Raw genomic sequence first — 27,966 nt, forward strand, 5'->3', positions numbered from 1 at the left:
TTGGATAAGCTATGTGTCTGATTTGTAACGCCCATAATAGCTGATAGCTCTACCCCATTTATTACATTTCTCTCTTCAAATATTGTTTTACAATACTCACTATGCCCATATGTTAAGAGTATTCACTGTTTCTTGAAATGCAAAAATTGTCTACTTTTTGTATTTCATACTACAATAAGAACATGGCCATTTCACTTGTTTATACAAGCAAGCACCATTTAGGAAAAAGTACAAGATGCTAAAATCTCACAATTATTACATGCAGTAAATGAATTCACAAAACAATAATTTAAAATAAAAATTGTAAAAAAAGTGATACTCCTTTATGGATTTGGCACTTTTACCATGTGTAACAGTGCAGCACTCTGACTAGCGCAGTTATCTATAGTACCTCATACAATACTGAGCACTGTGTGTAAACAGTTCATACCATTCAGTTTTACTTCTGGAAAAAAAGATATATCAGTTAAAAAAAATGCCTAGTCTATAAAGCCTAGAGCTCATTTACAGTAGCTAATAGAAAAAGCAGAACCATGTCTACTATAATCTTCAATTCAACATCAGGTAACCAAAATTATAGGTTTATGCTGAACACAATTTTATGTTCAAACACAGAGATAAGCAGCATAATCCCAAAACCTAACAGGATTCCAGCATTCTGTAACAGGAAATATCCCCAACGGCTACATCCATGATCACTAGCATCATTGTGCAGCATTTCAGGCACCTAAATAAATAAAAAATATAAATATATTAACATCTTCAAAATAAATGACTGATACTATTCTGACTTGTTCCATGAAGGGCCAGATTCTGTAACCCTCACTCATGTGGAGTAGTATCTTACTCCTGTCAGCTTCATTCTTGTGGAATAGTATCTTACTCTTTGAGTAGTCCCACTGACTTCAGTGACACCACTTGTGGAGTAAATTCCTAGTCCTCATGAGTAAGGATATCAGAATCTGCCTCCAAACCGCTTATCATAACTTGGAAAGTGGTGATGTAGCACAGGTCTAATCAGCACCATTTATTTTCAGGAATTATACCAAATGAAATTCATGTCTTCTAATTATATTATTGGTGCATAGTTGACTTATTTACAAATTATAAATAATAGAATCTGATTTTCATAAGCAGTATAGTTCTAGAAACTGGAAACAAGAACAAGTTTGTACGTTATTTTTATCCATTAGAATAATTTCCTGTGTTGTAGTACTGTATTGGTTTAATCCAGAGAAGTGCTGAAGATTTATTGCAAGTGTACAGCACGTCTCAGGATCATGCCAATAGTGTACAACCAGGCCATTGCACCATTATCCAATACACCAGCCACAGCATTTTCATCACTAATAAACTGGTATTAAAAAGTAATTGAAAGAACAGGCTGACATAGGGGGAATGTCTCACTGAAAATAAACATCTCTGCCTCCCCTCACTATTAATTTTTTTAAAATGTTTTTGCCTCAGTACTTATTACCAGAGACCATCATCCTTTAATGTTCCATTCCACCAACATCTTTTACATAGAACAAATCCAGAACCTGAACAATTTTACTCAATAAAACAACAACATTCAGGTGCCTAAAGACTTTTTACAATGTGTTTATGTGCATTCCCAGAGAATTTTGCTTTATTAGGCTGAAAAAAATTCTAGTAATATTCCAATTTGACATAAAATTTCAATTATTTGAATAGGAACTTCCAACACATTACACCACTCACAATAAAACTTAGTCTATTTACTTGTTTGTGTTCCATAATTGTGTTGAAAAGCTTCCTTAAGAACAAATTAAATGGTGTCAGTCTTTAGGTTAAGAAATATGTAATACATGGGGTCAATATTTTCTTAGAGGAAAGAAACCCACTTCCTATTTTACGACAAACCTATTTTGGTATTGTTCTGAATCTCAGTTATGTAAACAGCAAGTAGTTCTAGTCACATACTTACCATATCAACAAGAGCCACATACATGAACAAGCCAGCAGTAAGTGCAAATATCCACATTGAAACATTGTCAGCATAGTGACCAATAAGAATCCCAGTTGCCATTCCAAGATATGCTAGCATAGCTGACAGAGCATTATAAAGAACAGCTTGTTTGACAGTCATGCCAGCTTTTAGAAGTACAGCAAAATCTCCTATAGCAGAAAAAAAATAAAGCATCTTTCACCCGCTCATGTAACGATTATAACATGTGCAGTAACATTTATTTTCACCAATTAGAATGAATATATTTAACTATTTTAGTGCCCATTATTGGCTTTCTTCAAAAGTTTTCATCCACAAAATAAGTTGTTCATTTATGGGGAAATAAGTCAGTCAATGAGTGAACACATGAAAACTGCTTCATAGCCACAATCTATAGTATGAAAATTTAGGCTTGCACAAGATCACATTTTTAGTATTCTGGAAAATGCATACTGTCGGACTTATTTGATTTAATAATGTATATCATTTTAACCAAAGTATTCTGCAGTATTCAACATCAGTGAACACTGTATAAAAGTAGTTTTCCCACAAACTGGGTTTAATGAATTTTGAAAAAAAATTACTATGTGATGTGTTCTCATCATGGTTCTGCCACTTATCCAGTGACTTTTCTAAATACTTTATACTCTAACCCAGTCATTGCTTAAGAATTTCTTTACTAATTTCTATAAAAGTGACCTTTATGTATCTCAGTTTCACTAGAATGATCAACAGCAATGCTAATTTGAAATGGAGAAGAGTAGGGAAATATCCCTATGCCACTCCAAACTCACTGTCAAGGAAATTGCCATGGTTTAAAGTGTTTACCTATTACACACATGTATGTTTGCAAACCATTTCTCTCTGGGGGGATGTGACTCCCCGGCTAATCTCTATGTAATCCCACCATTTTATACCACAACCTGTAAAATCCTATGTCAAGGCAAATTTCCAGCCAAGACAGACTTGATGAGATTCCTTTTTAAAATCATCCACAGAAACATTCTAAGCAATGGGCAGCCTCTGTTAATTCAGTAAACAAGACAAGCTTCATTCTATTGAGATAAAAAAGATTAAGTGCCCAATCCAATTCCCAATGACTTCTCTGTGACAGATACCAGGCCCCAAACCTATAACCTAGTAATATGTAAATTCTTATGTGGAAGACATGCACAGATTAATCCAATCTGACTAGAAAGACTCAAGATGCAGATTTCCAAACAATATCCCCAAGTTAGACTTTGTATGGGAATCTTTGGCAAGATCTGAGCTAGAGCTGAATAATAGTGGAAAAAGCAATCCACCAATATTTGTTCAAACTTTGAAAGTGAATTTTGATTTAAAAAATCAAGTTAAGCAGATAGATATTTGACAGAAGCAGATTTCAAATTGCATATTCAGTTGAAAGATTCACAATTTACACATAAATCACACAAATGAAGGAACAGAAATAATCCCACGTAATTAAACATAGCACATGTTGAATATTTGCAAACTGAGTGATCTGATCAACAAAACTTAACTTCTGAGATTTGCAAATAATTCTAAATAGTAAATCCATTCATGAATTTTATAATCTGTTTACAAACAGCTATAAACTGAGTGAATACTTCTGATCCTGGTTAGAAATTTTATTTCCTCCTAAGACTTCAGAAAAATGTTTGCTATGCAATAAAGCACTGGTAAAATAAAGCATTATCCTTTTATGTCTCCCAAATTCATAGCAAGCTATCATTTACTAAAATATTGTGCTGTCTTACCTAACTCATGGGGTAATTCATGACAAAATACAGCCACAGAAGTACTTAATCCACTAGATAAACCTTCAGTAAAGGCTGCACCTGTGAGAAGACAAAAAAAAAACCAAAATGTTACAGTTTAAGAAATCAAGCTTGGAAACACTGCTGCATGTGTTCATATCCGATTAGGTCAGAAATGGCCAAACAGCCGAACTCCAAAGAAAAGTGAAACTGTGTGCGTGTCTGTGCGTCAGATTTTAAAGCCAGAAGGGACAATCATCATCTAGTCAAACCTGTATAACAAAATAATTTAACCTTGTAATTTCTGTTTCAAGCCCATCTCCTATAGCACTTTTTCTTAAAAAGCAAAAAACCTAACATTGGTCTTTCTCAAATACCAAAACAAGAAAAGCAGGGGATTGATGCTTCATCAACCAACTTCACCCTACACTTTACTCAAGCCACTGTAGATTAAAAGCATGATTTTTACTAGCCAGTTCTATATTTACTCCTGAGGGCATTCTCTGCCAAAAAAATTAAGAATTCTGCGCCAAAAAAGTTAAAAATTCTATGCACAGTATTTTAAAATTCTGCAAGTTTTAGTTGTCAATCTGTAAATGCAGAGGTTCCAGCATGGCAGTGGGGAGCACAAACCACTGGCTGCATGAAGGTGGGAGACCACCCTGCAGCCTCCCCGCCCCCCACCCCACACAGCACAAGGCCTGGGCCTGCCCCAGAAACCCCTGGGACCCTGCCCCTCTGCACCAGGTATGGGGCAGGCAGACTCAACCAGGCAGGATCCAAGTGTGGAGGGGCTCAGTGTGGGGGGATCCAGGTGTTGGGTGAGAGGATTCTGCGTGGGACAATCTGGGTGCAGGCAGCTCACTGGGGGGGGGGGGGGTCTAGGTGTGGGAGGATCTGGATGCACAAAGTCTTGTTGGGAAGGGGAGGTTCCAGGTGCAGGGGCAATGGGACTCTGCCGGGGCTTCCAGGTGAAAGTGATTGGGGCTCAGGAGAGGAGTCTGGGTGTCAGGGTCTCAGCAGGGGGGGTCTGAGTGCTGGGTGAGTGGGACTTGGTGGGGTGGGAGTCTGGATGTGGGAGGTATGGGGGGGTTGAGTGCAAGGAGTTCAGTGGGGTGGGGGTCTGGGCGCAGCAGGCTCCAGATGCACTGTTTGAGGTTCAATGGGGTGGGGTTTGGGTATGGAGGGCTAGTCGGGTTGTGGTTGTAGCAGGTGAGGCTTGGCAGGGGTGTCTGGGTATGGGAGGTCCAGATGCACACGGGTTGGGGAAATGGGGGAGCAGCTCCCCTTACAGTGACCTCTCCCCCCACAGCTGAGGAGTGATAGGAGCAGGAAGCAGGAAAGGATGCTGAGCTTCCTCAATCTAGGGGAGGTTTCTGGGAGTGGGTCTGACACAGCCCCAGCCATTCCTTGCAGGGGAAGAGGAAGTCCCATCCTCTCCTGCCTCCAGCTCAGCCGGGACTAGCAGCTAATCCTGGCTCAGGGTAGGAGCCACTAGCTGGAGTGTCCCCAGCCCTGTGGTGATTTACCATTTTTCTGCAGGGAGGCAAAGAAATCTCCGGGGGACATGAATTCTGCGCACGCATAGTGGCGCAGAATTCACCCGGGAGTATATATTGCTCAATTTCACAAAATTTTGTCCTGAATAAATCTAGCACTGAAACAGGGTGAGAGGTTGTTCTTGTGGTTGTGTCAACCCTGCTGGGTATCAAGAAATACTTGAAATATCACAAGAAAGCTCTTTCCGGATCAAAGGCTCAAATAAATGTATCTAAGAATTCAAATTCTTTGGCGTCTTAGCTTAACGTTTTGTGGTTCATCTACTGCTACTTTCAAGAAGTGGTTTATATAGAGTGTATTTTATCAATTTTTGAAGTAGAAGCCTGGGATGTATTCAAAACTATTTGCATAATGTCTTTTGTCAAGGCCTGTACCATGGTTTATTAAAGTCTTAAGTGAATGAAAAATAACACGAAGGTAATATTGACCCATAACTCTGTTATATAAAATTTATGAATGTACATATGAATGGAGCTGAAAAGGCAGATACCAGGTCCTAAAATCTGATTAGGGATTTTCAAGACTTCTGGTAAGGCTGTATAATTCTATTAACAACAAACGAAGACCTTTCCCAGACCTGAAGAGCAGCTCTGTGTAAGCTCGAAAGCTTGTCTCTCACAAACAGAAGTTGGTCCAATAAAAGATATTACTTCACCTATATTGTCTCTCTAACAAACCAAGATGTTAAGATGGGACAACGTGTTCATACATGGAACTGATGGAGATTCGTTTTTATTGCAGTGGTGACTGGTGCTGAAAATAAGTGTGGGGGGGTGGAGGGTGGAGGGCTGGTGGTAGCAAATTGCCTGTGGCCCAGATACCCACTGCCTTCTCCTGCCAGGGTGATCATGTTTTTCAAAGTGGAAAACTGGAAGAATTCAGGTTGTCACCTCAAGGAAGCATTTTGATAGGAGATATGGGGGAGAGTGGATGGCTAGTGGAGAAGTGAGCAGGACAAAAAAGAGGGCACCCATTCCCTTTTCAGATTAGGACACTTTCTTGTCTAGAATAAGGAGGGGATCCCTCTGTCATCCCTTTACTATACTCCCTACCTTTAGACTCTTCCCCTGCATTCTAGTTTTTAATCTACTCTTCCCCAACTCTCTTTGCAGCATTCACCCACACCCTCATTCATCAACTGATTCCCTCCCCACCCCACACTCAACCCTTCAAACCCAGCCCAATTCTTCTTCTTCCCCCCCACCCCGCTGAGGACCTCCCCAGACCCTCATCAGTCCCCACACCTGAACCACCAACAACTCAGGAATATCCACATGCCACCTCACCTCTTCACAGCTCAAAACCATCCCCTCAAGCCTGAACCCTCTCCCACATAGCACTACAGGCCCCTTCTGCCTCTGACCAGACACACATTACCAGGAGGCTCAAAAGCAACTCAAGCTCAGAAGCTTCCCTCGTTACTGGCCCTGGAGAAACAGGAGCAGAAATAGCTGTGTAGGAGTGAGAGAGCAGTTTCCGGACTTCACTGGCTCATTTACCATCTTGTTAAGTTGTTAAAAAGTGAACTGATGGAACATTAAGCTGACAGTTGTGAGCTACACTCTTCCTCTGTCAGACAAACTTGAGTTAGCTGCACAGAAGCCTGTATTTCCTGCTCTGTCTCCCCTCCTGCTGCCTGCAGTCTATGGAAGCATATGGCATTCTACAGGGTGGGACTGGAGATGTTTCAACCAGAAATCCCACTGGCAGCAGGAGGCACTGCACCATACAGTCCATCAGTCACATAGAAGAATCAGAGGACAGGGTTGGAAGAGGGTCATCTAGTCCAACCCCCTGCTCAAAGCAGGACCAACCCCAACTAAATCATCCCAGCCAGGGCTTTGTCATGTAACGTCTATAGAGCAGCTGACAACTCTGGCATTATTGCTGGGGCGTAGCTACATAAACCCCTAATGAGTAGCCACCCTGCTTGACTTTTTGATTATGACATGCTAAAGTTATCACTCTGTAATGAGCTTAAACTTGCGGTGAGAGAGAATGTTGGACAATGAGTGTCCATACGACAGGGAGAGCTAACAAGCTTCACCTCATGGGTATTACCACCCAATGGGAAAGAGTGATGATAAATTGGGCCTCTATTCCTAATCCTGAAAGATGTCCTGATTAGGAGATGAGAAGAGAGGTAGAAGATATCACTGTCGCTATGGTTGTGTCCTCAGCAACTCCTAGAACGTAAACTTAGGAGTCCTACTATTATAGCCTCCATAGGGTAAGTTTCCCTCCCTTCCCATCACCTCATTCCTCCAATTGTAGGCTTCTTTCTTTTTGCCTTCTCTAGCCCGAATGACTTTGCCAGGTTCCTAATTGGCTAATAAGACTGTATACTATGTGATGTGCCTGTGATTACCCAGCAACTAAAACTACAAGCTTTAGTGAGACAGAAGCAGCATTTTCCTATCTTTCACTGTTTTCTTCTTTGCCTTCATGTATGTTTGTCTTTTTGCTTCTTGAATAAAAAGAGATTAGACTTCAACTCAAGGAGCTACTACCTAAAATAGTCTCCCTAAAACATGGACATTTAATATAGTCTAAAGGGATTTTCCTTTGAAAGACTAAAAAAAAAAAAAAATAAGGGTGCTTGTTACAATAAAGGTTTATCTATAATTTTAAGATGTTCTACATTTTAACCATTTATTAAGAGCACATCACCATAAAAAAAAAACCCTCTTCTGTTTACGGTGGCAGGAACTTGTCCCTTTATTATGTTTAATGTTGTAACAATACTACCAGAATTCTAGTATACCTTAGTACCTTTGAGTCCTATCCTATTCCAATAAATAAAACAGGTCCAAGAAAACCAAATAAATACATGCTGGAATATAGTAAGGAATCATTATGAATCTGAGAAGAACTCATTTACTGCAAATGAGAAGGTTTATTTCAGCCTAATATTTTCCCGCAACCAAAAATAAATATTTTTTTCATTCATACCTGGAACCATTAGGAAAAAGATTCCTGGATTTTCCCTCCCCATAAGATTGGCAGGTTGGGCTGTCCCTTAATATGAAATTTTAGACAGATCAAATGGAAAAATCCATCTTTCTAGTAGTCTAGATGAATCAGTTAATGAGACCTTATTAAATTGGCTGGTCTCATTTGTTACAGACTGTATTAGCCTTCCCTTGTATTTTACTTCATGTCCATCAAATCCATCCTTTCCCAAATGTCTCACACATATACTTAGGATAACTGATTCTTCTTGGCTTTTATTACATGCAAATCCTCTTATTTTTCCTACCACGTTTTCACTACTAATAAACTGGAAAATTTAGATTCAATGGTCAAATTTTTATTTTAAAAAAATGTTAAATCAGAAGCTCTCTGTCATATTATATTATGAATTGGATACAGAATGTGTGTTTGTCCACATCACTGAAAAATTATTCTGAAGTCCAAAGAAATACTTATACACTATCACTTATTGTAACCCTTCCTCAGGCAAACAAGAAAAAGGAATTCAGCTCTGCAATGTGATTTACAGTAAAGCTACTGCCCTTGAACTGACTACAGTGCATTGTTGCAAACGACCCAACATTAAAAATGAATCCAACATCTGTAGAGCAATAAGCGCATCTAGAAAACTGTTAGTCTTCAATGATCTTGACTTGTTGGTGTTGATTACTCATTTAAAAAACATTTCCCCCCCCCCCCCCCCATCACCATCTTACTTTACATCCAAAATTCTCATTATCCATGTTGCTAGAGAAAGGTAGGGGACAGCCAACCTGACTTCACTTGTCTAATGTCCAAAATGCAGTGTTGCATATATGGTTTTTGTGACTAGCTCATTAAATCTTTCCAAGGAAGCTATAGCATTCCAGTATGACAGAACGGAAAGAATAGAACATGCATGAGAGAAGGAATAGGGACATGAACAAACCATGCAGGAAGGGGAGATATTGTTATACTTTTAGACAAGCTATGGTTTTAAAAAAAGTCACAGGATATACACTAAAACATTCAGTCAAAAAGTTTAGGAACTCCTGCCTTAGGGACTCTGGACATTTAAAGTATGAATCCTGATCTTGGTGAATGTCAATGAAGCTTGAGGAAAAATATGAAAGCCGATGACCTGATTAAAATGAAAACTGGAGACTACTATAGACAGGCTATAGGAGTGAGGACATGGGATCACCTATCTTTATGAACACAGCATAGGGAGAATTAATATCAAGCCTGAAATCAGTGGGTGCTGCTGGGTGCTCAGCACTTTTGAAATGTGAGGCCAACTACTTAAGTACCTAAATCATGCATTTAGGTGCCTATCTTTAGGCTCCTAGTTTTGAAAATCTTGGTCTGATCTTTTGGGTGTAAAATAATTAAAGCAATATTTATAACTCCCCATCGTCTGTTTCTTTAAGAAATGTCTTTTCTGTTATCTGGTCATTATCCTTATACCTTTCTCAGTTGCAGCAAATCAGTTATGGTTTACTGTTTGGTACTAGCTAACGAGGTTTCCAATCTGTAACCTTGACTGATCAATTCAAAACCCACTAGCAGATCACTGGCTAATTTATTAAGGCAAGGCTCTTATCTGATATCCTCTCACTAGAAGTTAAGTGGCAGCAGAGAAACAATTTTACCTTGCTGTTATTACATGAGAAGGCAAAAAGAATTGTATAAACACTTACCAATTGCTAAGCCATCACTGAAGTTGTGTAGTCCATCACCCATAATCACCATCCAGGCTAGAGTAGCAATCCCAGCATCCTTCAGCTCTTCGCGAGAGTAGCGCTGACTGTGGCTGTGTGGATGATGGTTCTGGGTATGATGGTGATGCAGAATATGATGGTAGTCATGATGATGGTGACTCAGATGATCTGACTGTCCAAGAGTGTCATGTAAATGTGAATGACATTTATTTCTACACCCCCTGGATACATATTCATTGTCAGCTTCCTCTTGATGGGAATGAGCTATCATGACTTCTTCTTCTTCTTGTACCACAGGTTGCTGAGAAATGAAGTGTGATGGATCTTGTGACTCTGACCCTAGGTAACCTTCAGGCCCTTGTAAATAAGAAAATAAATAAGACTACATAACTGTACATAACATTGTATGTGATTATTTTTGTGTTACAATAAGAGAAAAGCAAGGAAATTCAGAATTGAGGCTGACACCATCTTCTACTGTGACTAAGTATGACAATATTTTGAATGACTTTCCACAATACTTTCCTTTTAAATATCATCTCAAATTTCCCTAAACTCACCATGAAATTCTACAGAAATGTTACAAAATTATAAAAAAGTCTTAACTCCTAACTCATCTCTAAAGACTCATTTCCAAAAAACAAAATCCCCACAAGTTATACTGTGGTGATCTAACTTCTTTCAGCTGATAATATATATTATTTTCATAGCAACAATAGATTATACCATATTACATATTAAATCATTTGCTAGTTTAACTATTTTTCTTAAGCACAAATGTGAACAGTTTTTACTTTTTAAACATGCACAATTTGACTTGTAGACCAATTGTTTTGAAAATTAAAAGTCTGAAATCACATTGTGTGTACTTTTCATGAATTTTAGGCTGAATTATAAGCCACCAAAATCAGAGAAGTTATATTATAAGGATCAATTCTGGCACTTTTTTGTGATGATATAGATGTAATTGATCACTCATGCAAATCCATAAGTCTGAACTTCCAAAAAATAGTCAGACATATGCACAGAAGAAAAGTATGTAATACAGAAGGACATAGCAAGTTGTATTAAACATTTAATGTCAAGCTAGGTCAGTTAAATTAAGAATTGGCTCTAACTGGCACATCAGTTAAATTCTTTACCTGCAGTGAGTGACACTGAAAGAAGTGCACAATTCTTTTCTGTCTTTTGAAGGGGAAAAAAAAAAAAATGTAATTTGCAATATAATCCTGAAACAAAAGCCCCATTGACCTCAGCACCAATGGGAACTGGTTTCTGCAAAATAAGATATGATCCATATAGCCACATGAAAACTACAAATGGGGATCAGTAAAACTGAATTCCTCTGCGATATCTATGCAGATAATCTCAGATACAGAAGAGTTCTGGTTGAGGGTACAGGATCATGCAGGACATGCAACACTGAGCCAAAATATGAGCTTTTATGTATTCTCAGGAGAGTTTGGGGTACTGTCTAATCAAATAGATAATATTAGTATTCTGGTAGTTATGGTCAGTGTTAGATGCTTGAGGTGCTTAAAAAACAAGAGACAGAAAATCTGAGAAAAAAAATGCAATTAAAAGAAGCCAGAGATAATTTATCATGCCGGAAACACCATCTCCTGTTAGTTACAGATAAAAAGTGCTGTCTCCAGATAATATGATTGCAGGAGATACATCCATGTGACTTGGGGTCTCTGCAAACTGAACAAAGTTCCTTTTTTAAACTATGACTATTTTGGTACTGTTCTACTCGGTGAAGCAGTTCATACATTTTGACTCCCAGAAATGCTTCTGAGATGGTGTTTTGCTCAAGAATCTGAAAAATGAGTTAAAGTGGTAAAAAAGTGAAAGTAACCCTTCTAACCCTGAACATAGAAACAGAAATAAACCCAAATCCCCATTTATTTTTTTCAATTTTCTGCAGTTTGGTATATGACTCAGCCTTGCAATAGGATCAAGAGGAGAGAGTGGAAGTCTCTAATGGGGTAACTGGAGAACACGAAATCCAGGGTTTAAAGGAGCGAGGCACAGGTGCATAAGTCAACTTCATCTATGCTTTCAATCCACCAACTTCAGTGGGCTTTCACAAGGATATGTATATTTGTTCTCAGACAGAACACTGCTATACTTGGACAAATTTTTGACAAATACCACACTAATATGCAAGACATTTTGTAATGATATTTTCACCTCAGAATTGCTTTAATCTCACTCTTGCTGAGAGTGAGGTATTTTGATCACACTATAATTTAAAACCCAGAATGAGATTACTTAATGTTAATCACACACATGCCCTGTTTACTCCTACCTTACAATCCAAGTGCTTATCATAGTAGATATTTCAGTAGCCGAGCACATATTACTGAAAAGCAGCCTATAAAAATCAAAAAGCTCAATGTTTTATTGTAAACTTGTACCAGAAGATCTGGACATTTGGTGGCACTCTTGTTCCATGAAATTTTTAAGGTGTTTTCATTAATGGTCTGATTTTGAGAAATGCTGAATACCTGCAGCTTTCCTCTCCCCAATTAACTTCACCTAGAATTGTGGGTGCTCAGCCCTTCTGAAAATCAGGTCTTCAGGCATTTGAAATATGTAAGCTTGAGACGCATAGACTCTTAAAAATCCTTCCTCCATAGAGTTACAGGTACTATTAGACTAGAAATTGGTAGATGCATAAGCATCCTAAACTTCTGTAGACAGAAGGGCTTAAAGAGAACAGTTTTGATTTCTGGTGCTCAATCCTGGATCACAAGGGTAGAAGCTTAAAAATTCAAAAAACACATGGACTACTTCAAACTCCTATCAACTTTAAAAAAAAGGTTAAAAATCAACTTACTTAAGGTCAATCCTCTGTATACCAATGTGTATCAAGTTTTTGTTTCAGGAAAGATGTAACTAACCTAGTTACATAGTGATCCAGCCAACAGTAAGTGAAAGGATCAATGAGCCTTCAATAGCATAGAAAAGATTCTTTACCCTTTTGATTGATGCAGTTGTGCAATAGTATTACTGAGACTTACGATAATCTGCATCTAATTTTTCTTCATTTGTTGAAAACTTCTTAGTTTCTGCATCTTCATTTTTTTTCTGACTCCAAAAGAAAAATCGAAGTTATAAATATTTTACTTATTTTTCAGGATATACATGAGCAACACACAGTATATTCATAAAATTATGCAGCATGAAAAATCAAGAGGACAGCATGGAGATATCCAAAGAATGCACAATCAGGAAGAGTACTAGAATGTCAGCAGAAGCAGAGTAAAAAGGCAAAGAATTAGTTAGAGTACAGAGGGGAAAAAATGTCACAATGAGCAGGCATAAGTATTATTTATACAGAACTACACAGTAACTATAGTTCTACTTTATACTTGAAATACCTCTAAAGCTTAACAAAATGCCAATTTTTTACCTGTTGTAGTGTTTAACGCATACTCAAATTTTAAAGAAATGTCTCATTAAACATGATGAAAACCAAGCATCTGCTCTGCCTGGGAACTATTTGCCCAGAGTTACCTTACAAAGAGCAAAGAAGTTTAGCTATAGTCATGGAGACTGATCCTGCCACCCTCATGAGTATTTCTCACCCATTTTTACACTAGGCAGCTTGCTACAGTGGACACCATTTTGTAAAATATCAACATTTACGCCCACAGTAGTTAGAATAGGAATAACACCAATGATGTAAGCGTAAGGACTACCATAACAATCCCAGCATAGTAACCGCTTGGGATTTTTGGAGGGAGGAGGAGGAGAATGGTGGGGGGTTTTGTTGTTGTTTTAAGATGGCACTCACTGTAGATCAGGTCTTTCACTGTAACTTCAAGATAAACAATTAAAAGATGCAAACTGAATTATCTGCTTGTGTAAGAAAATTAACAGCGTTCTTCTTTGCAGGAATATAAATATAGGTCTACTCTGAAGGAGTAAAGATGGTTAGGATCACTCAAAAGTATACTACTATAGACTTATAAGCAAAAATTGAGTTGTGAGCACATTCCTCATTAGCTACCAAATCTAATCAACAAGCCGCTTTCTACAAAAGACAATTTTAATATCCACAGACACGAATATTACATAGTGCAATGAGGTTTCAAAATGTAAATTTCCCTACCTTTTTCTTCTTGTCTTTAAACTGCTTAATTAAAGTGATCAAATGCTCAGCTAGAAACATGAAATACAGGCCTCCAAGGGCTGTCAGTCCCTTCCATGTGGAATCCAAATAAGCAGTTTCTTCTACACTTTGAAAGACAAGATGCTTGAACAGGGCATCTTCATTTTGTTCAAGTAAAGGTTTCTCGTGGTGATGGTGATGATTTCCATGAGACTAAGGGGGATTCAAAAGAAAAACATTCAAGTTCCACTAATTCAGAACAAATTTCAATACAACAGAAGAAAAAAAAAAAAAAAGATGTGCTCTGCGGCTCATTTTTATTGACTCCTGAGACTAATCTTATTACTTTCTTAATGTGAGAAAGAAATATAAATGAAAACAACTCAAAATTGATTAAATGGCCGTAATGTTTGTGGGTAAAGGGAAATATTTCAAGAGTACATGCAGACCCAGCCTTCACCCTCTACCAAGTATGTATATACACCTTTCATTATAATGGTTTACAACATTAGGACGCTCTTGCTAAATCTTCAGCTAGTAGTGGTGGCCCAGACCACCATTTTTACTGCCTCGTCTTTAGCTGACAAAGAAGCTAGGAACATTCTTTTCTAATATGGACCACGCAATAATGACCCAAGCCTTTGCCTACTCTCAACAGAGGACCCCATCTCTGGCACTCTCCCCCACTGGAAGGCTACTAAAACCAGAGCTGGGCAGCTTTCAGGGCAGGAGAGAAGGACTTCTGCTGCCAATATATTTTTGAGGTGGCAACAGCAGTAATTTTGTTTAATATACACGTTGATTAAATGTATGTTTTGAAACAGAAAACCATGTTCACTGCCTATGACAATAAATAAATGGCTGGTTAAATAGAGCAGAAAGGATTAAAACAACAATCTGCTAGCTAAAAAAGATCCCCCAACTGAGGCAGATTAGTGTTAAGGTGAATAATGAATAAACCAGCTGACAGAAGCACCATTATGGAGATTGAATTTTAATACCAGGGGAAACAAAAATCTAGGTATTACATTAAAAGTGCTCTAAAAAGACTATTGATTGGCACTAAAAAAATCAAACTACTCCCTTTCCCATTGTGTTGCAGGTATGCTGGATCTAGGGCAGCAGTTAAACAAGTCAACTCATATCAAGACTACTTTGGGAATAGAGTGTGGAAGTTATTTTGCATTATTTTGTTTGGGTTTTTTGGAGGGGGAGGGGAGAGGGCAGGCATCCAGAGAGAATAAAATAACACCTATTGAACAGGACAAAATCATAAGGGAAAAAATTTGATAATTGTAAGTTTCCTAATTTTCACTCTCAGTAGTATAGTAGTAAATTTTAAAGATGGAGATAAAAATTCTAGATTATGTATCTGACCAGATTTAATTCCTTAGGTCAAATTTTGAGATAGAGGTGCATTCCCCTAAAAAGCCCCAATGCATTCCTAAAGTAGAGTTTCTTGTGCAGTATGAAAGAGGAAATCCCCTGAGGTCCAGATTCAGACCTGATATAAGCATGGTACAACTCCCATAAAACACTCTGGATCAAATGCAATAGTGACAAACAGTTTAAGTGGGTTGGAAAATGGTTGTAAACCTGGTGGCTGAACTCTGTGACTTTGTCCTCACCCACAACTATTTCACATTTAGGGACAATATATACCTTCAAGTCAGCGGCACTGCTATGGGTACCCGCATGGCCCCACAGTATGCCAACATTTTTATGGCTGACTTAGAACAACGCTTCCTTAGCTCTCGTCCCCTAACACCCCTACTCTACTTGCGCTACATTGATGACATCTTCATCATCTGGACCCATGGAAAAGAAGCCCTTGAGGAATTCCACCATGATTTCAATAATTTCCATCCCACCATCAACCTCAGCCTAGATCAATCCACACAAGCGGTCCATTTCCTGGACACTACTGTGCTAATAAGCGATGGTCACATAAATACCACCCTGTACCGGAAACCTACTGACCGCTACACTTACCTACATGCCTCCAGCTTCCATCCAGGACACACCACACGATCCATTGTCTACAGCCAAGCTCTAAGATATAACCGCATTTGCTCCAATCCCTCAGATAGAGACAAGCACCTATAAGATCTCTATTAAGCATTCTTAAAACTACAATACCCACCTGCTGAAGTGAAAAAACAGATTGACAGAGCCAGACGAGTACCCAGAAGTCACCTCCTACAAGACAGGGCCAACAAAGAAAATAACAGAACACCACTAGCTGTCACCTTCAGCCCCCAACTAAAACCTCTCCAGCGCATCATCAGAGATCTACAACCTATCCTGAAAGATGATCCCTCACTCTCACAGATCTTGGGAGACAGACCTGTCCTCGCTTACAGACAACCCCCCAACCTGAAGCAAATACTCACCAGCAACCACACATCACTGAACAAAAACACTGACCCAGGAACCTATCCTTGTAACAAAGCCCGATGCCAACTCTGTCCACATATCTATTCAAGTGACATCATCATAGGGCCTAATCACATCAGCCATACCATCAGGGGCTCGTTCACCTGCACATCTACCAATGTGATATATGCCATCATGTGCCAGCAATGCCCCTCTGCCATGTACATTGGCCAAAGCGGACAGTCTCTACGCAAAAGAATTAATGGACACAAATCTGACATCAGGAATCATAATACTCAAAAACCAGTGGGAGAACACTTTAACCTGTCTGGCCATTCTATGACAGACCTGCGGGTGGCTATCTTAAAACAGAAAAACTTCAAAAACAGACTCCAACGAGAGACTGCTGAGCTGGAATTGATATGCAAACTAGACACAATCAACACAGGATTAAATAAAGACTGGGAATGGCTGAGCCATTACAAACATTGAATCTATCTCCCCTTGTAAGTATTTTCACACTTGCTTCTTATCAAACTGTCTGTACTGAGCCATCTTGATTATCACTTCAAAAGTTTTTTTTCCCTCTTACTTAATTGGCCTCTCAGAGTTGGTAAGACAACTCCCACCTGTTCATGCTCTCTGTATGGGTGTGTATATATATCTCCTCAATATATGTTTCACTCTATATGCATCCGAAGAAGTGGGTTGTAGCCCACGAAAGCTTATGCTCTAATAAATTTGTTAGTCTCTAAGGTGCCACAAGTACTCCTGTTCTTTTTGTCCCAGTTATGGCATTGCTGAATTTAGGCCTGAAGGCTAGTATTGAGTAGCACTTTTGTACACAAGAAGAGTGCTATTGGAGGTTCTTATGAAGAAGTGTATAGGAATTAGCAGCAGTGCTGCTTTTGTTGCTTCTTTTGAAAATTTTCAAGTTAAGATACATTAGCAACCCCTTAATTGCAGCAAAAGTATGGTTCAAGCATCATTGAGAATACTGCTTTCACAAAGCCAGCCTTCCATAAGGTTTGTAAGTAAAGAACATGCAACAAAGCACGCTGGATTTTTAGGATACTTGCACCCCAAAGGCCAAGAGACAAGTGCCTCCAGAATTTAAGAAACAGTTCAACAATAAAATTAACTGAAGGAAAAACCTACACATACAAAAAGTAAGGCTTTCAACTCACTGGATAACACTTAGTTTTACTGATGGCGTGTACCACAGGGTTGGACTGTCCCTGTACTGTAAGTCCGGCTCAGATTTCCCTAGAGGCAGAATTTTATAGTGATCTAAGTCCAGTTTCATTCTTGACCTAAGTTGAGTCTCTTCAACCCCATCACATGGGGTAAGTGGCCTGGTACTAGTCCTCTCCAAGTGTTGTGTTCCCAGCATTTCTCAGATGCTCCATTCAGAGGATAAGCAGTGTTAGCATTTGAATGTTGCAATTATCTCTCTCCCCTGACACTGGAAAGAGATAATGGAGCTATTTCTATTTCTCAAAAAAAATCAGGAGGTGGGGGAAGAGGATGAAAAGGAAAAAAAAAAAAATAATAATACAGAAAGGATTCTAAATTACTGATCTACAAGGGCAACTTGTGTGTGAGGGACTGAGTAACGTACAAGAACATTGCAAACCAACGCATGGTGGTGCAATTACATGCATTGAGGGAACCCTAGGTCAGATCAGAAACAGCAGCTACAGTTTTACATAGATTATTCGAAAGTAGATCAGGGGTCGGCAACCTGCGGCATGCGTGCCAAAGGCAGCACGCGAGCTGATTTTTAGTGGCACTCTGCTGCCAGCCAGGGTCCTGGCCGCCAACCCCGCTCAGCCCGCTGCCTGCCTGTGTGAATGGAACCCCAGACCGGCAGCAGGCTGAGCGGGGCCAGGACACCGGCTAGCATGAGCTGGTGGACGGAACCCCAGACTGGCAGCAGGCTGAGCCACTCAGCCCGCTGATGGTCTGGGGTTCCGGCCGCCGGCCCCTTGCCAGCAGGGTCCCTACCACCGGCCCCGCTCAGCTGCCGGCCTAGGCTACCAGCCGCCCGCACCACTCACCCCGTTGCCTGTCCGGGGTTCCAGTCGCCAGCCCCTTGCCAGCTGGGGTCCAGGCCTCCGGCCCTGCTCAGCCCGCTGCAAGCCTGGGGTACTGGCAGCTGGCCCAGGGCTTTGCTCCTGGCCTGGGGCTTTGCAGCCACCCCCAGCTGTGGCCCACTGGCCCCAGCCTGGGGCACTGAGGGGTGCAGACAGGGACAAGAGGGGGTGCAGCTCAGCACCCCCATCTTAAAAATGGTTCCAGGCTTGGATATTTTTAAGTCCTGGTTTGCTGCTTATATCAGACCACGTCTGTGTCTGACCTTGTGCGTGCCCTCTGTCACCATTTTTTTTTTCCCCACTGAGAGTTGAGGGGAACATTTGACAAAATGGCAGCTCCTAAGAAAGCAAAGTTAGATGTCCGTTCATTTCAGCCTTCTTGGGCAGACATTTGGATTTATTGAAAAGAAGGACTGTGCTGTTTGTGCTTTCTGTTGCGAAAATGTTGTTTGTCGCACATCAAGTGTTCGACGACATTTTGAAACGAAGCATGAGAAAACCTTTCTTGATGAAGCAGACAAGATGGAATCAATCAAAAAGGCAGTAGCAGGATATGAGAAGCAAAGACGTGTTCTTAAAAACATGAGTAAAAATCAAGCTACAGAAGGAAGTTACAAGACTGTACAGTGCATTGCAAAAAACGGAAAGTCATTTACAGATGGGGAATATATATAAAAAGTTTTTCTTCAGCAGTTCAGAGATTTTGGTCAATGATTTGCCAAATAAAGATACGATCATATCTAGAATAAAAGAACTGCTTGTCTCTGCCAGAACAGTTGAGAGATGCATAAGCGAAATGGCAGAAAAATATTAAGGAAAAGCAGACGACTGCATTAAAAGACAGCAGTGTTTAGCATTGCAGTTGATGAGAGCGTGGATATAAACAACGTTCCACGTTTGGCAGTTGTTGCAAGATATTGTGCTTCCGATGAAATCCAAGAGGAATTTTGTTGCCTAAAACCCCTGCATGGCACAACAAAGGGGGAAGATATAGTGGAAAGTTTTGTAAACCATTTTGAAGAACGAGGAGTTGACATCAGAAAAATATTGTGTGTGACAACAGATGATGCTCCTGCCATGGTTGGAAAACAGAAAGGATTTGTTAAGTTACTTGAAGATCAAATTGGCTGCCCAACAGTCAAATTTCACTGCATCATCCATCAAGAAAACCTGTGTGCTAAAATTTCTAATTCAGAGCTTAATAATGTGATGAATACAGTGGTGCAAATTGTGAATTTCCTTGTTGCTCGATCTGCTTTGACTCACAGTTTCAAGCACTGCTAGATGAGATGGATAATGCTTATAATGACATTCCACTTCACAGCAACATTTGGTGGCTAAGTCATGGCAAGGTTTCGGTGCGCTTTGTAAACTGTTTTGATGCAATCAAGGCCCTTTTGTCGGAAAAAGGACAAAACTACCCCGAACTAGATGATAACAAATGGCTGCGTAAGCTCATGTTTCTAACCGACATCACCGCTCACCTAAACGAACTCAACCTCTGTCTCCAGGGTGCAGGGCAAACGGTTCTGGATCTTTATGAAGTCTGGAAGGTATTTGTTGTAAAACTAGCAGTTTTTTCTTGGGATATTCAAACTTCTACTTTCCGCTACTTCCAACAAATAAAAGAGCTATCAACATGTTGCACTGTCAGTGTCAATGAGATTGGAATGTACATGCAAGAACTGGAATCAGAATTTTCTGACAGATTTCAAGATTTCCAGCGATTTGGCCCAATGCTTTCTTTTCTAATTAAACCTGAGAAGTTCAACGAAAGCGACTTGGATTTGTCTATTTCAGTGGATGGGTGTTGAAGATTTCGAAATGCAGCTCATTCAGTTAAAAAGCTCAGAATTGTGGGCATCAAAGTTTGTAGATCTGTGGAGTGCACTTGAAGCTGCCGAGAGAGATCACGGGGCCTCTATTCTGACCTGCTGGACATCCCTGCCAGTGAAATTTAACTGTTTGAAAAAAAACTGCGTTTGCAATGCTTTCAGCATTTGGATCCACATACCTGTGTGTACAGGTATTTTCACACATGAAATCTGTCCTCTGTCCCTCTCAGAGCCAGTTAACAACTGATCACTCAGAAGTCTGTGTGCAGCTTAAAGTATCCAAATACGGGCCAGACATTGGAAAACTCAGCAAGGAAAAGCAAGGGCAAGGATCACACTAAACTGATAGAATCTGCATTTTAATTTAATTTTAAATTAAGCTTCTTAAACATTTTAAAAACCTTATTTACTTTACATACAACAACAGTTTAGTTATATAACAGACTTATAGAAAGACCTTCTAAAAACCTTCAAATGTATTACTGGCACACGAAACCTTAAATTACAGTGAATAAATGAAGACTTGGCACACCACTTCTGAAAGGTTGCCAACCCCTGAGGTAGATCACCTTTTCTTATTAGGTTAATACAAGTTTTCATTAATGTCAATAAACCACTAGGTTTGGTAGACAGTCAAACCTAGTGTTAGTAGGCTTCCTAAATCACTTAACATTGATAATGAAGTAATAAAGCCATATTTCACTATCATTTTTCAAGTTAAGATGTATGATTTAATAGGAGTAAAAAATACTTACATGTGGAAGGAGATGTAAAAAAGCATCTCCGCTCAGAGTCCCAACAGCCAGTGACACAAGGAAACTTAGAAGAAACTTGAAAAATACACGATTCATCAGAGGTATCAATATAACACCCAATAAAGAAAGAAAACTGATGATGGAGATTGATATAAAACCACCAATCCAAGCTGGTAAGAGAAATACAAAATATATCAGATGATGCTTGCTTTCTTCAAAACACTGATTTAGATGTTAATAACTAAGAAAATCCCCAGGATAAGGGTGTCTAGAAAGAACTCTTTGTACAGCACATAGAAAAGTCAAGTATCTAAGAAAAAAATAATAGTTTAGAATCTAAATATTTATATTAGCTATAAAAAAAGCAAATTTCAAATTTGAATGATTGTTGGTAAGATTTATTCTAAATTTAAAAAGAAATTAAAACCTACCTATTTGCAAAGAATTGCTTTTTGAAGGGCTTTCAGCCTTTTCACTAGCTGCATGCATTATGCAGAATTTGCCATCAATCTGGTTAATAATTGCTGGACAAAGATAGCTGAATTCTGTAGCAGTCAACAATACTTGTGTGCTTATTCCATGAGACGTCATCAGTTTTGATACATTCAAGCACTGCAGAAAGAAAAAACATGTTTAAGATTAATAAGAACAGAAGTACTATCACATCCTAGAAAAACTGCAAGAGCAGTCCAATACCAGTTCAAAATACAGCAGCACCTCCCAAAAGTAGTGAAATCAATTTTAGCCAAGGTTGGTAACAAGGTGACTTCAGCTAAATAAACGTTTGCAAGTTTTATTCTGAAATAAGTGTCAATGCACACGCACCAAAATAATTAAACCTATCAGTTCACACCTTTTGTTGTTTCCGTTCAAATTTGTGCATAGATGGAAGCAGCCTCTATTCACTACACTCTAACCAAGACGACAGCCATCGTTGAAGACTTTGAAATCCAATCTCCCTCAAGGTTCTATCCTTTCTTGTGTCTACAATACATGTTTCACACAGCCTGAGGGAGGTGGACAATGCATAGCAGTACGGGCGAGGGATGTGCTGGCCGCGGCTTCCTGCCACCCCCATTGGCCCGGGAGGGTGAACCGCGGCCAGTGGGGGCCGCGATCAGCTGAACCTGCCGTGTCAGCAGGTAAATAAACTGGCCTGGCCCGCCAAGGTGCTTACCCTGGCGAGCCGCGTGCCAAACGTTGCCGACCCCTGGGCTAGCCTCAGCCTCTGGACTGGATGCATGAGCTGTCTCATTCTTAACTGAAGGAAGACAGAAGTCATGCTGGGGGAAGAAGTCATTCTTCTGAGAGGCTCACAATAAATCTTTTCAATCACACCATTTCTATCGAAAGCCATGTTCTGAACACGTTTCTTCCTGCAACTATCTTTGTACTGCACTACTTGCAGTCTTTATAAAAGTCTAGTAATTCCTGTTTAGTAGGGCTGCCAGCCTTTTCTCTCCTCTGCTTGTGAAGAATGCAATATGCCTGAATACTGAATTCAGAACCTGTGATTACGTGCACACATACACACCCTGAATTATTTAGCTTAGCTACCTCCAGTGGGGTAAATAGACTTTAAAGAGGCCCTGCTGATTTTTAAGGCCCTTAATGGTGAAGGATTTGGCTGTAGAAAAAGCTCTCATTACAGTGGTTTTATTTAGTGACACCAGCCAGCAGGTCCATGAGCATTCCTTTCCCCTTTTAAAAAAGCAAGAGAAAAGACATTTTATTTTAATTTCGGTTTGTCTCTACAAAACCTCCCCAAACTCTTAAGAAAAGAGGTAGAATCAAGCACTCACTAAAAAAATAAAAAAGTATGTTTGTGATTGGGTTTTAATAATCTGTGCAACAGTTCCAGTGGAAGGTAGTAGTGGGGTGAATATTTACATACTACTTTAATAAAAACCAGATACTTCAAAATTAATTGGACCTATAATCAAAAACAGAAGTCTTCTTTTTGGGAAAAAAGCCTTACATTTTACATAAGAGGACAGTGAATGACAACTACCATGTGGGCAAGTTTACACTACAGTGCTACATTGGTACCGATGCAGCTGTGCCACTGTAGCGCGTCTGGTGAAGACGCGCTATGCCGATGGGAGAGCACTCTCCCATCAGCATAGTTACTCCACTTTAGCGAGAAGCAGAAGCTACGTCAGCGGGAGACGTAGTGCCAGTGTGGACAGCGCACAACTTGTGTCACTGGGGGGGGGGGGGTGTGCAGAGGAGGAGAAGAGGGCTTTTTCACACCCCTGAGCAACGCAAGTTATATCGACTTAGGTAATGTAGACCTGCCCTAAGAAGCAGGAGAAGTTAGGATAGGAAGAAACTTAGTCTGCATTGAAATGCATGGGGAAAGCATTAAAGACACTGAAGGTTTTCTGTTTTGTTAAGTTTCATTACACTTAAGGCTTCCAACTAAATTTTATTTTATTGTCAGAATGGTTTCAGGAATAACTCAGTGCCTGTATGTCCCTTCTAGGCTTCAAGCCCCTCCTAGACCTCATAATTCCCTCAGATCATCTGCTTGTCTTGACCTCAGGTCCATCGCACCTAAACTTCACTGTCTCAAAACCAAGCTCCAACTTGAAAATACATGGTAGCAGCAAGGAAGTGGAAGTGAAATGAGGAGGAGGATCATTTTTCAGGGACAAAGATGCAAGTATCTACAACAGCTCTAATTACAGAAGTAAAGAATGCTTAGACAGCAGCTTTCACCAGAGAATGAGAATGTTTTACAAAGGTGATTATTTTCCCCATTTTAAAAGGGAAAAGTTAGGTACAGCAAGACTTATTTGCCTGATCACAGAGCAGTAAGCCACTTGCAGAGTGGTGAACAGACTTTAGGGCTCCCAACCTCTAGAATACACGTTAATACTAGATTACATTTACCCAAAGATGATTAGTAAATATACATAATGAAACTTGCATAAAAACCATACTTAAGTTCCAAGGCCTCTCATTGATTTCTACGTAGGATGAATTACTTTCTGTCCTAGCCTTTTACTTCCAGCAGAAAAATGTAAACCTACCTGGAATAAGTTCAGCAACATGTATGGTTATAGAAATGTTAAACTTTCAAAAAGTATTAAGTATTTGTTTTTATTTATTTATTTATTTTAACTTATCTACTCTTTTCTACACCATAAGAAAACTTAATTGTTTTCCTATAACAAGCATCAAAATCTTTCACATACTTGTGTCAGAAGTTAACTAGTCTTAAAATGTTCTCTTAAAGAGAGAAACCAGAAGGAAAAAAATAATAAAAATCAAATATTACAACCCAGTGTACAAACCAGAATGCACAACTATCCTCTTGTACCTGGGCACAACATGGATGATAATGTAACATTCCTACTGGAGTGTAAAATTATTACATAGCAAAATTATGTCTGTGTATATTTCAGATTTTACACACACACACTTACTTAAACACCAAAACTTGCATCAAGATTCCTAAAAGTTAAATGAATGTCTCTGGAAGACAAACCATGCTAACACACTTCTAATGGGCATATGCCCCCAAGAAAAGTACAGAACACTAGTCTCACCTCTTGTGTATTTTGGTTTTTAAATTTAGAATACATGTAACTTCCTCTTTCAGATTCCCTTAGGGAAAGAAGTGATTCATTAGCTTTTCCATTAACAAGTAAACTCACACTGCTGCTTTCTGTAACATTCATGGCACTGGGGCTGGTTAGACTTGTATGAACAACAGGCTTCACTTCTCTGATTTCTGAATTCTGTAATACAGGATTGCCATCTGTAGCAGTGATGTTGCTAGATGCAGTTATTCCCATAATAGTGTTTTTGTTGCTTATCAAGTTCTGCTTGTGCTCAGCATTTTCTACTCTTTGTAATTCCTTTGCCTGACCATTACTAAGATCTTTATTTACACCACCAGATTCATGATTTGGGCAATCTGTTCTCTCAAAGTTTTTGCTTAGCATAACATGGTTATGATGAAGATGGTGATCATGATCGTGGCGAACAGTGATCCTTTTCACTTTATCTATTCCTATGTTTTGCAGCAACTTTCTAAATCCTTCAATAGTCAAAGTACTGTTCTCCCCATAACGATGGAAAAGTTCCTGAAGGTGATGCTTCTGCATAAGTGTTGCCAATTCAGTGTTGATACCAGCTGCCTTATCTAGAATGAATGTCTCAGAGGTCTGTGCAATAGTAGCCAGCTCTACTTCATGACGGTGACTTTCGCAGAACAATATGGAAAATGACAAAAGAAAGGCCATCAGCAGCTCATTCTCCATTGCAGCTTCCTGTAAAAAAGGAATGACAAAAGAAAGTTGAGACAGCACATATGTGCTGTAGTGCAACTCATTGGCTAATTTAGCTGAACTGAATTATTACCAGAAAAGGTGCCATAGCAAGAGGAGTATTTTTAAGTTTGTGCTTGGACAGATCCATCAGTTGAAACCTGGCTTATATTGGTTTAGCTTGTTGGTAAATTTACAAGAGGCAAGCTAAACCAACATAAACCAGTGAGAGAGAATCATCACGCAAAAGTTCAACTAGTTTAACAAAAACGGTTTAAAGTTAAATTGGTGCAACTTGTGTTTAGAACAGCCCTGTAAGATAGCGTTTGACCAAACTCAGCATCGCAGTAGGGGGGAACTGTGCTGCTGAAGATTTTAGATCAGTGGTTTTCAACCTTTTTTTCTGGCGACCCAGTTGAAGAAAATTGTTGGTGCCTGCGACCCAATGGAGCTGGGGATGAGGGGCTCAGGGCTGGGGGGGAGGCCATGAATGAGGGGTGTGGGAGGGGGCTCTGGGCTGGGGTAGGGGCTTGGGGTGTGGGAGGGGCTCAGGTCTGGGGGTGCAGGCTCTGGGGTGGGGCCAGAGATGAGGGGTTTAGGGTGCAGGAAGGGAGGGGCTCTGGGTTTGGGAGGGAGGCTCACCTCAGATGGCTCCTGGTCAGCGGCACAGCAGGGGTGCAGAGGCAGGCTTCCTGCCTGTCCTGGCACCACGGACCATGCTGTGCCCTGGAAGCGGCCAGCAGCAGGTCCGGCTCCTAGGCAGAAGTGCACAAGCAGCTCTGCACAGTTGTTGCCTGCAGGCACCGCCCCCTCCCCCCAGCTCCCATTGGCCAGGAACTGGCCAATGCGATTGCGGAGCCGGTGCTGGGGCAGCGCGCAGGGCCTCCACCCGCCTAGGAGCCAGACCTGCTGCTGGCCACTTCTGGGGCACAGCATGGTGTCGGAACAGGTAGGGACTAGCCTGCCTTAGCCAGGCAGCACCACCGACAGGACTTTTAACGGCCCAGTTGGCGGTGCTGATTAGAGCAGCGGTGTCCCAGTCCCTTCCATTTCGCAACCCAGTTCTGGGTCGCAACCCATGGTTTGAAAACCACTGTATTAGAGCAATGTAAAAGCAAGATCCTGAACTCCTCATCATTAAGACGTCATGACATACCTAATAAGAGTTAGAGTGTGAATTCATTTTCTACATAAATTAAGACTCATTCCTACAGTTGGCCTAACTTATACCTGTAGTTTCATTTTGATATAATAATCTCCATTTTTTGTAAATGGTTATTACCACATTTCACTTCAAAGGTGCAGATAGAGATAAAATGATATAGAAACTATATACAAATGTAAGTTTGAAAGTGCCTTTGAGCCTTTGACCAAAAAGTTACTATAAACATTTGTAATGTTTTATGCAAAAGGGAACATTTAATTGTCAAATGCAGTATTTATATGCTGCCTAACATTTTAAATCAGTATTATGTTGCAGCAAAGACTACACATTTTTGAAGCCTGCTATTGCAAATAATTACACCTAAATGTACAGTTACTCCTGTGCTGATTCCCACTAACTATAATGAAATGCCATAAGGTAGGAACCACAGATTCAGGCCCTTGAACTCTGATTCTGCAAACACTTAAGCTTGTGCTTAATTTTACACATCATGGGACTACTCAGATGCTTTATTTGAAGCCTTTGCACGAGCATTTGCAATATTAGAATCTTAGTTTAAACATAGACAAAGTGTTTACTTCATATTGTGGAGAAGTTGCCCCATATGCTCCATGGACACTGAACACAAAATACTCAATTAAGTTTCCCATTGAACATGGGCAACAGTACCTTAAAACAGTTAAGATTTGTACTTCAAAATTAGTGTCCATTTCTTATCAATCTAATGCAACTTTCCTCCAATTATCTCCAATGCCCCGGACCAATCCCCTACTGCATCTGGTCCATTTCGAATATTAAACAAATTGCAAAGAGATGAAGCCAGCCCTAGAAAGCTGTGTGATTAAGACGACACATTAATTGCACACATGACAAACAACAGCGCCGGGGCTTGGGGCCTATCACTGAGTGAGTACGCTAAGGCAGTGCGAAGGCAGATCTGGCCCCGGGCTGGGCGAGTAGCTCAGGGGCGGCTCGGAGAACACTGCAGCTCTCTGTACAGCGGGAGTGTGCTGGGCCGAGACCCCCACGCGGACAGTCGGAGGGAGTTGGGGGCCGGGGCACGTCCCCAGGCAGGAGAGCGGCCTCCGGGGGGCTTCGCCGCGCCGGGGGGTGGGGGGGGACGACATGCGCCCCGCTCAGACATCGTCCGCCCGCCCGCATGCGGGGAGCGGCTGGGGCTCGGGGCCGAGGCTCGCGGGCCGGCCGCAGTGGGAGCCGAAGAAGCCCGGCACAGCCCCACCAGCCCACGTGGCCTCCCCGGGGAATCACGGCCACGCAGGCCCGGCCCGGTCCCGCCTCCCCTCACACCGCTCCGGCGGGGACAATTCACCTCGTCCTGCAGCGGCCCGTCCCTCAGCGCGGCCCCGTCACTCTTTCCTC

General features: G+C 40.5%; 1 protein-coding gene across 1 annotated transcript; it reads right to left on the reverse strand.

Annotated features, from left to right (window-relative positions):
- Nucleotides 1–574: 574 nt before the first annotated feature.
- Nucleotides 575–27,957, reverse strand: SLC39A6 (solute carrier family 39 member 6). Its single transcript, XM_065399246.1, has 10 exons — nt 27,917–27,957; nt 24,699–25,424; nt 21,576–21,756; nt 21,145–21,314; nt 14,083–14,295; nt 12,989–13,055; nt 9,942–10,319; nt 3,730–3,810; nt 1,949–2,139; nt 575–727 (listed from the first exon to the last, which is right to left on the reverse strand). Exons 2-10 carry the CDS (start codon nt 25,413–25,415, stop codon nt 575–577), a joined length of 2,151 nt encoding a protein of 716 aa, XP_065255318.1. The 5' UTR covers nt 25,416–25,424; nt 27,917–27,957.
- Between the last annotated feature and the right edge of the window lie 9 nt (nt 27,958–27,966).

The sequence above is a fragment of the Emys orbicularis genome, chromosome 2 (genome assembly GCF_028017835.1).
Source record: "Emys orbicularis isolate rEmyOrb1 chromosome 2, rEmyOrb1.hap1, whole genome shotgun sequence".
NCBI lineage: Eukaryota > Metazoa > Chordata > Testudines > Emydidae > Emys > Emys orbicularis.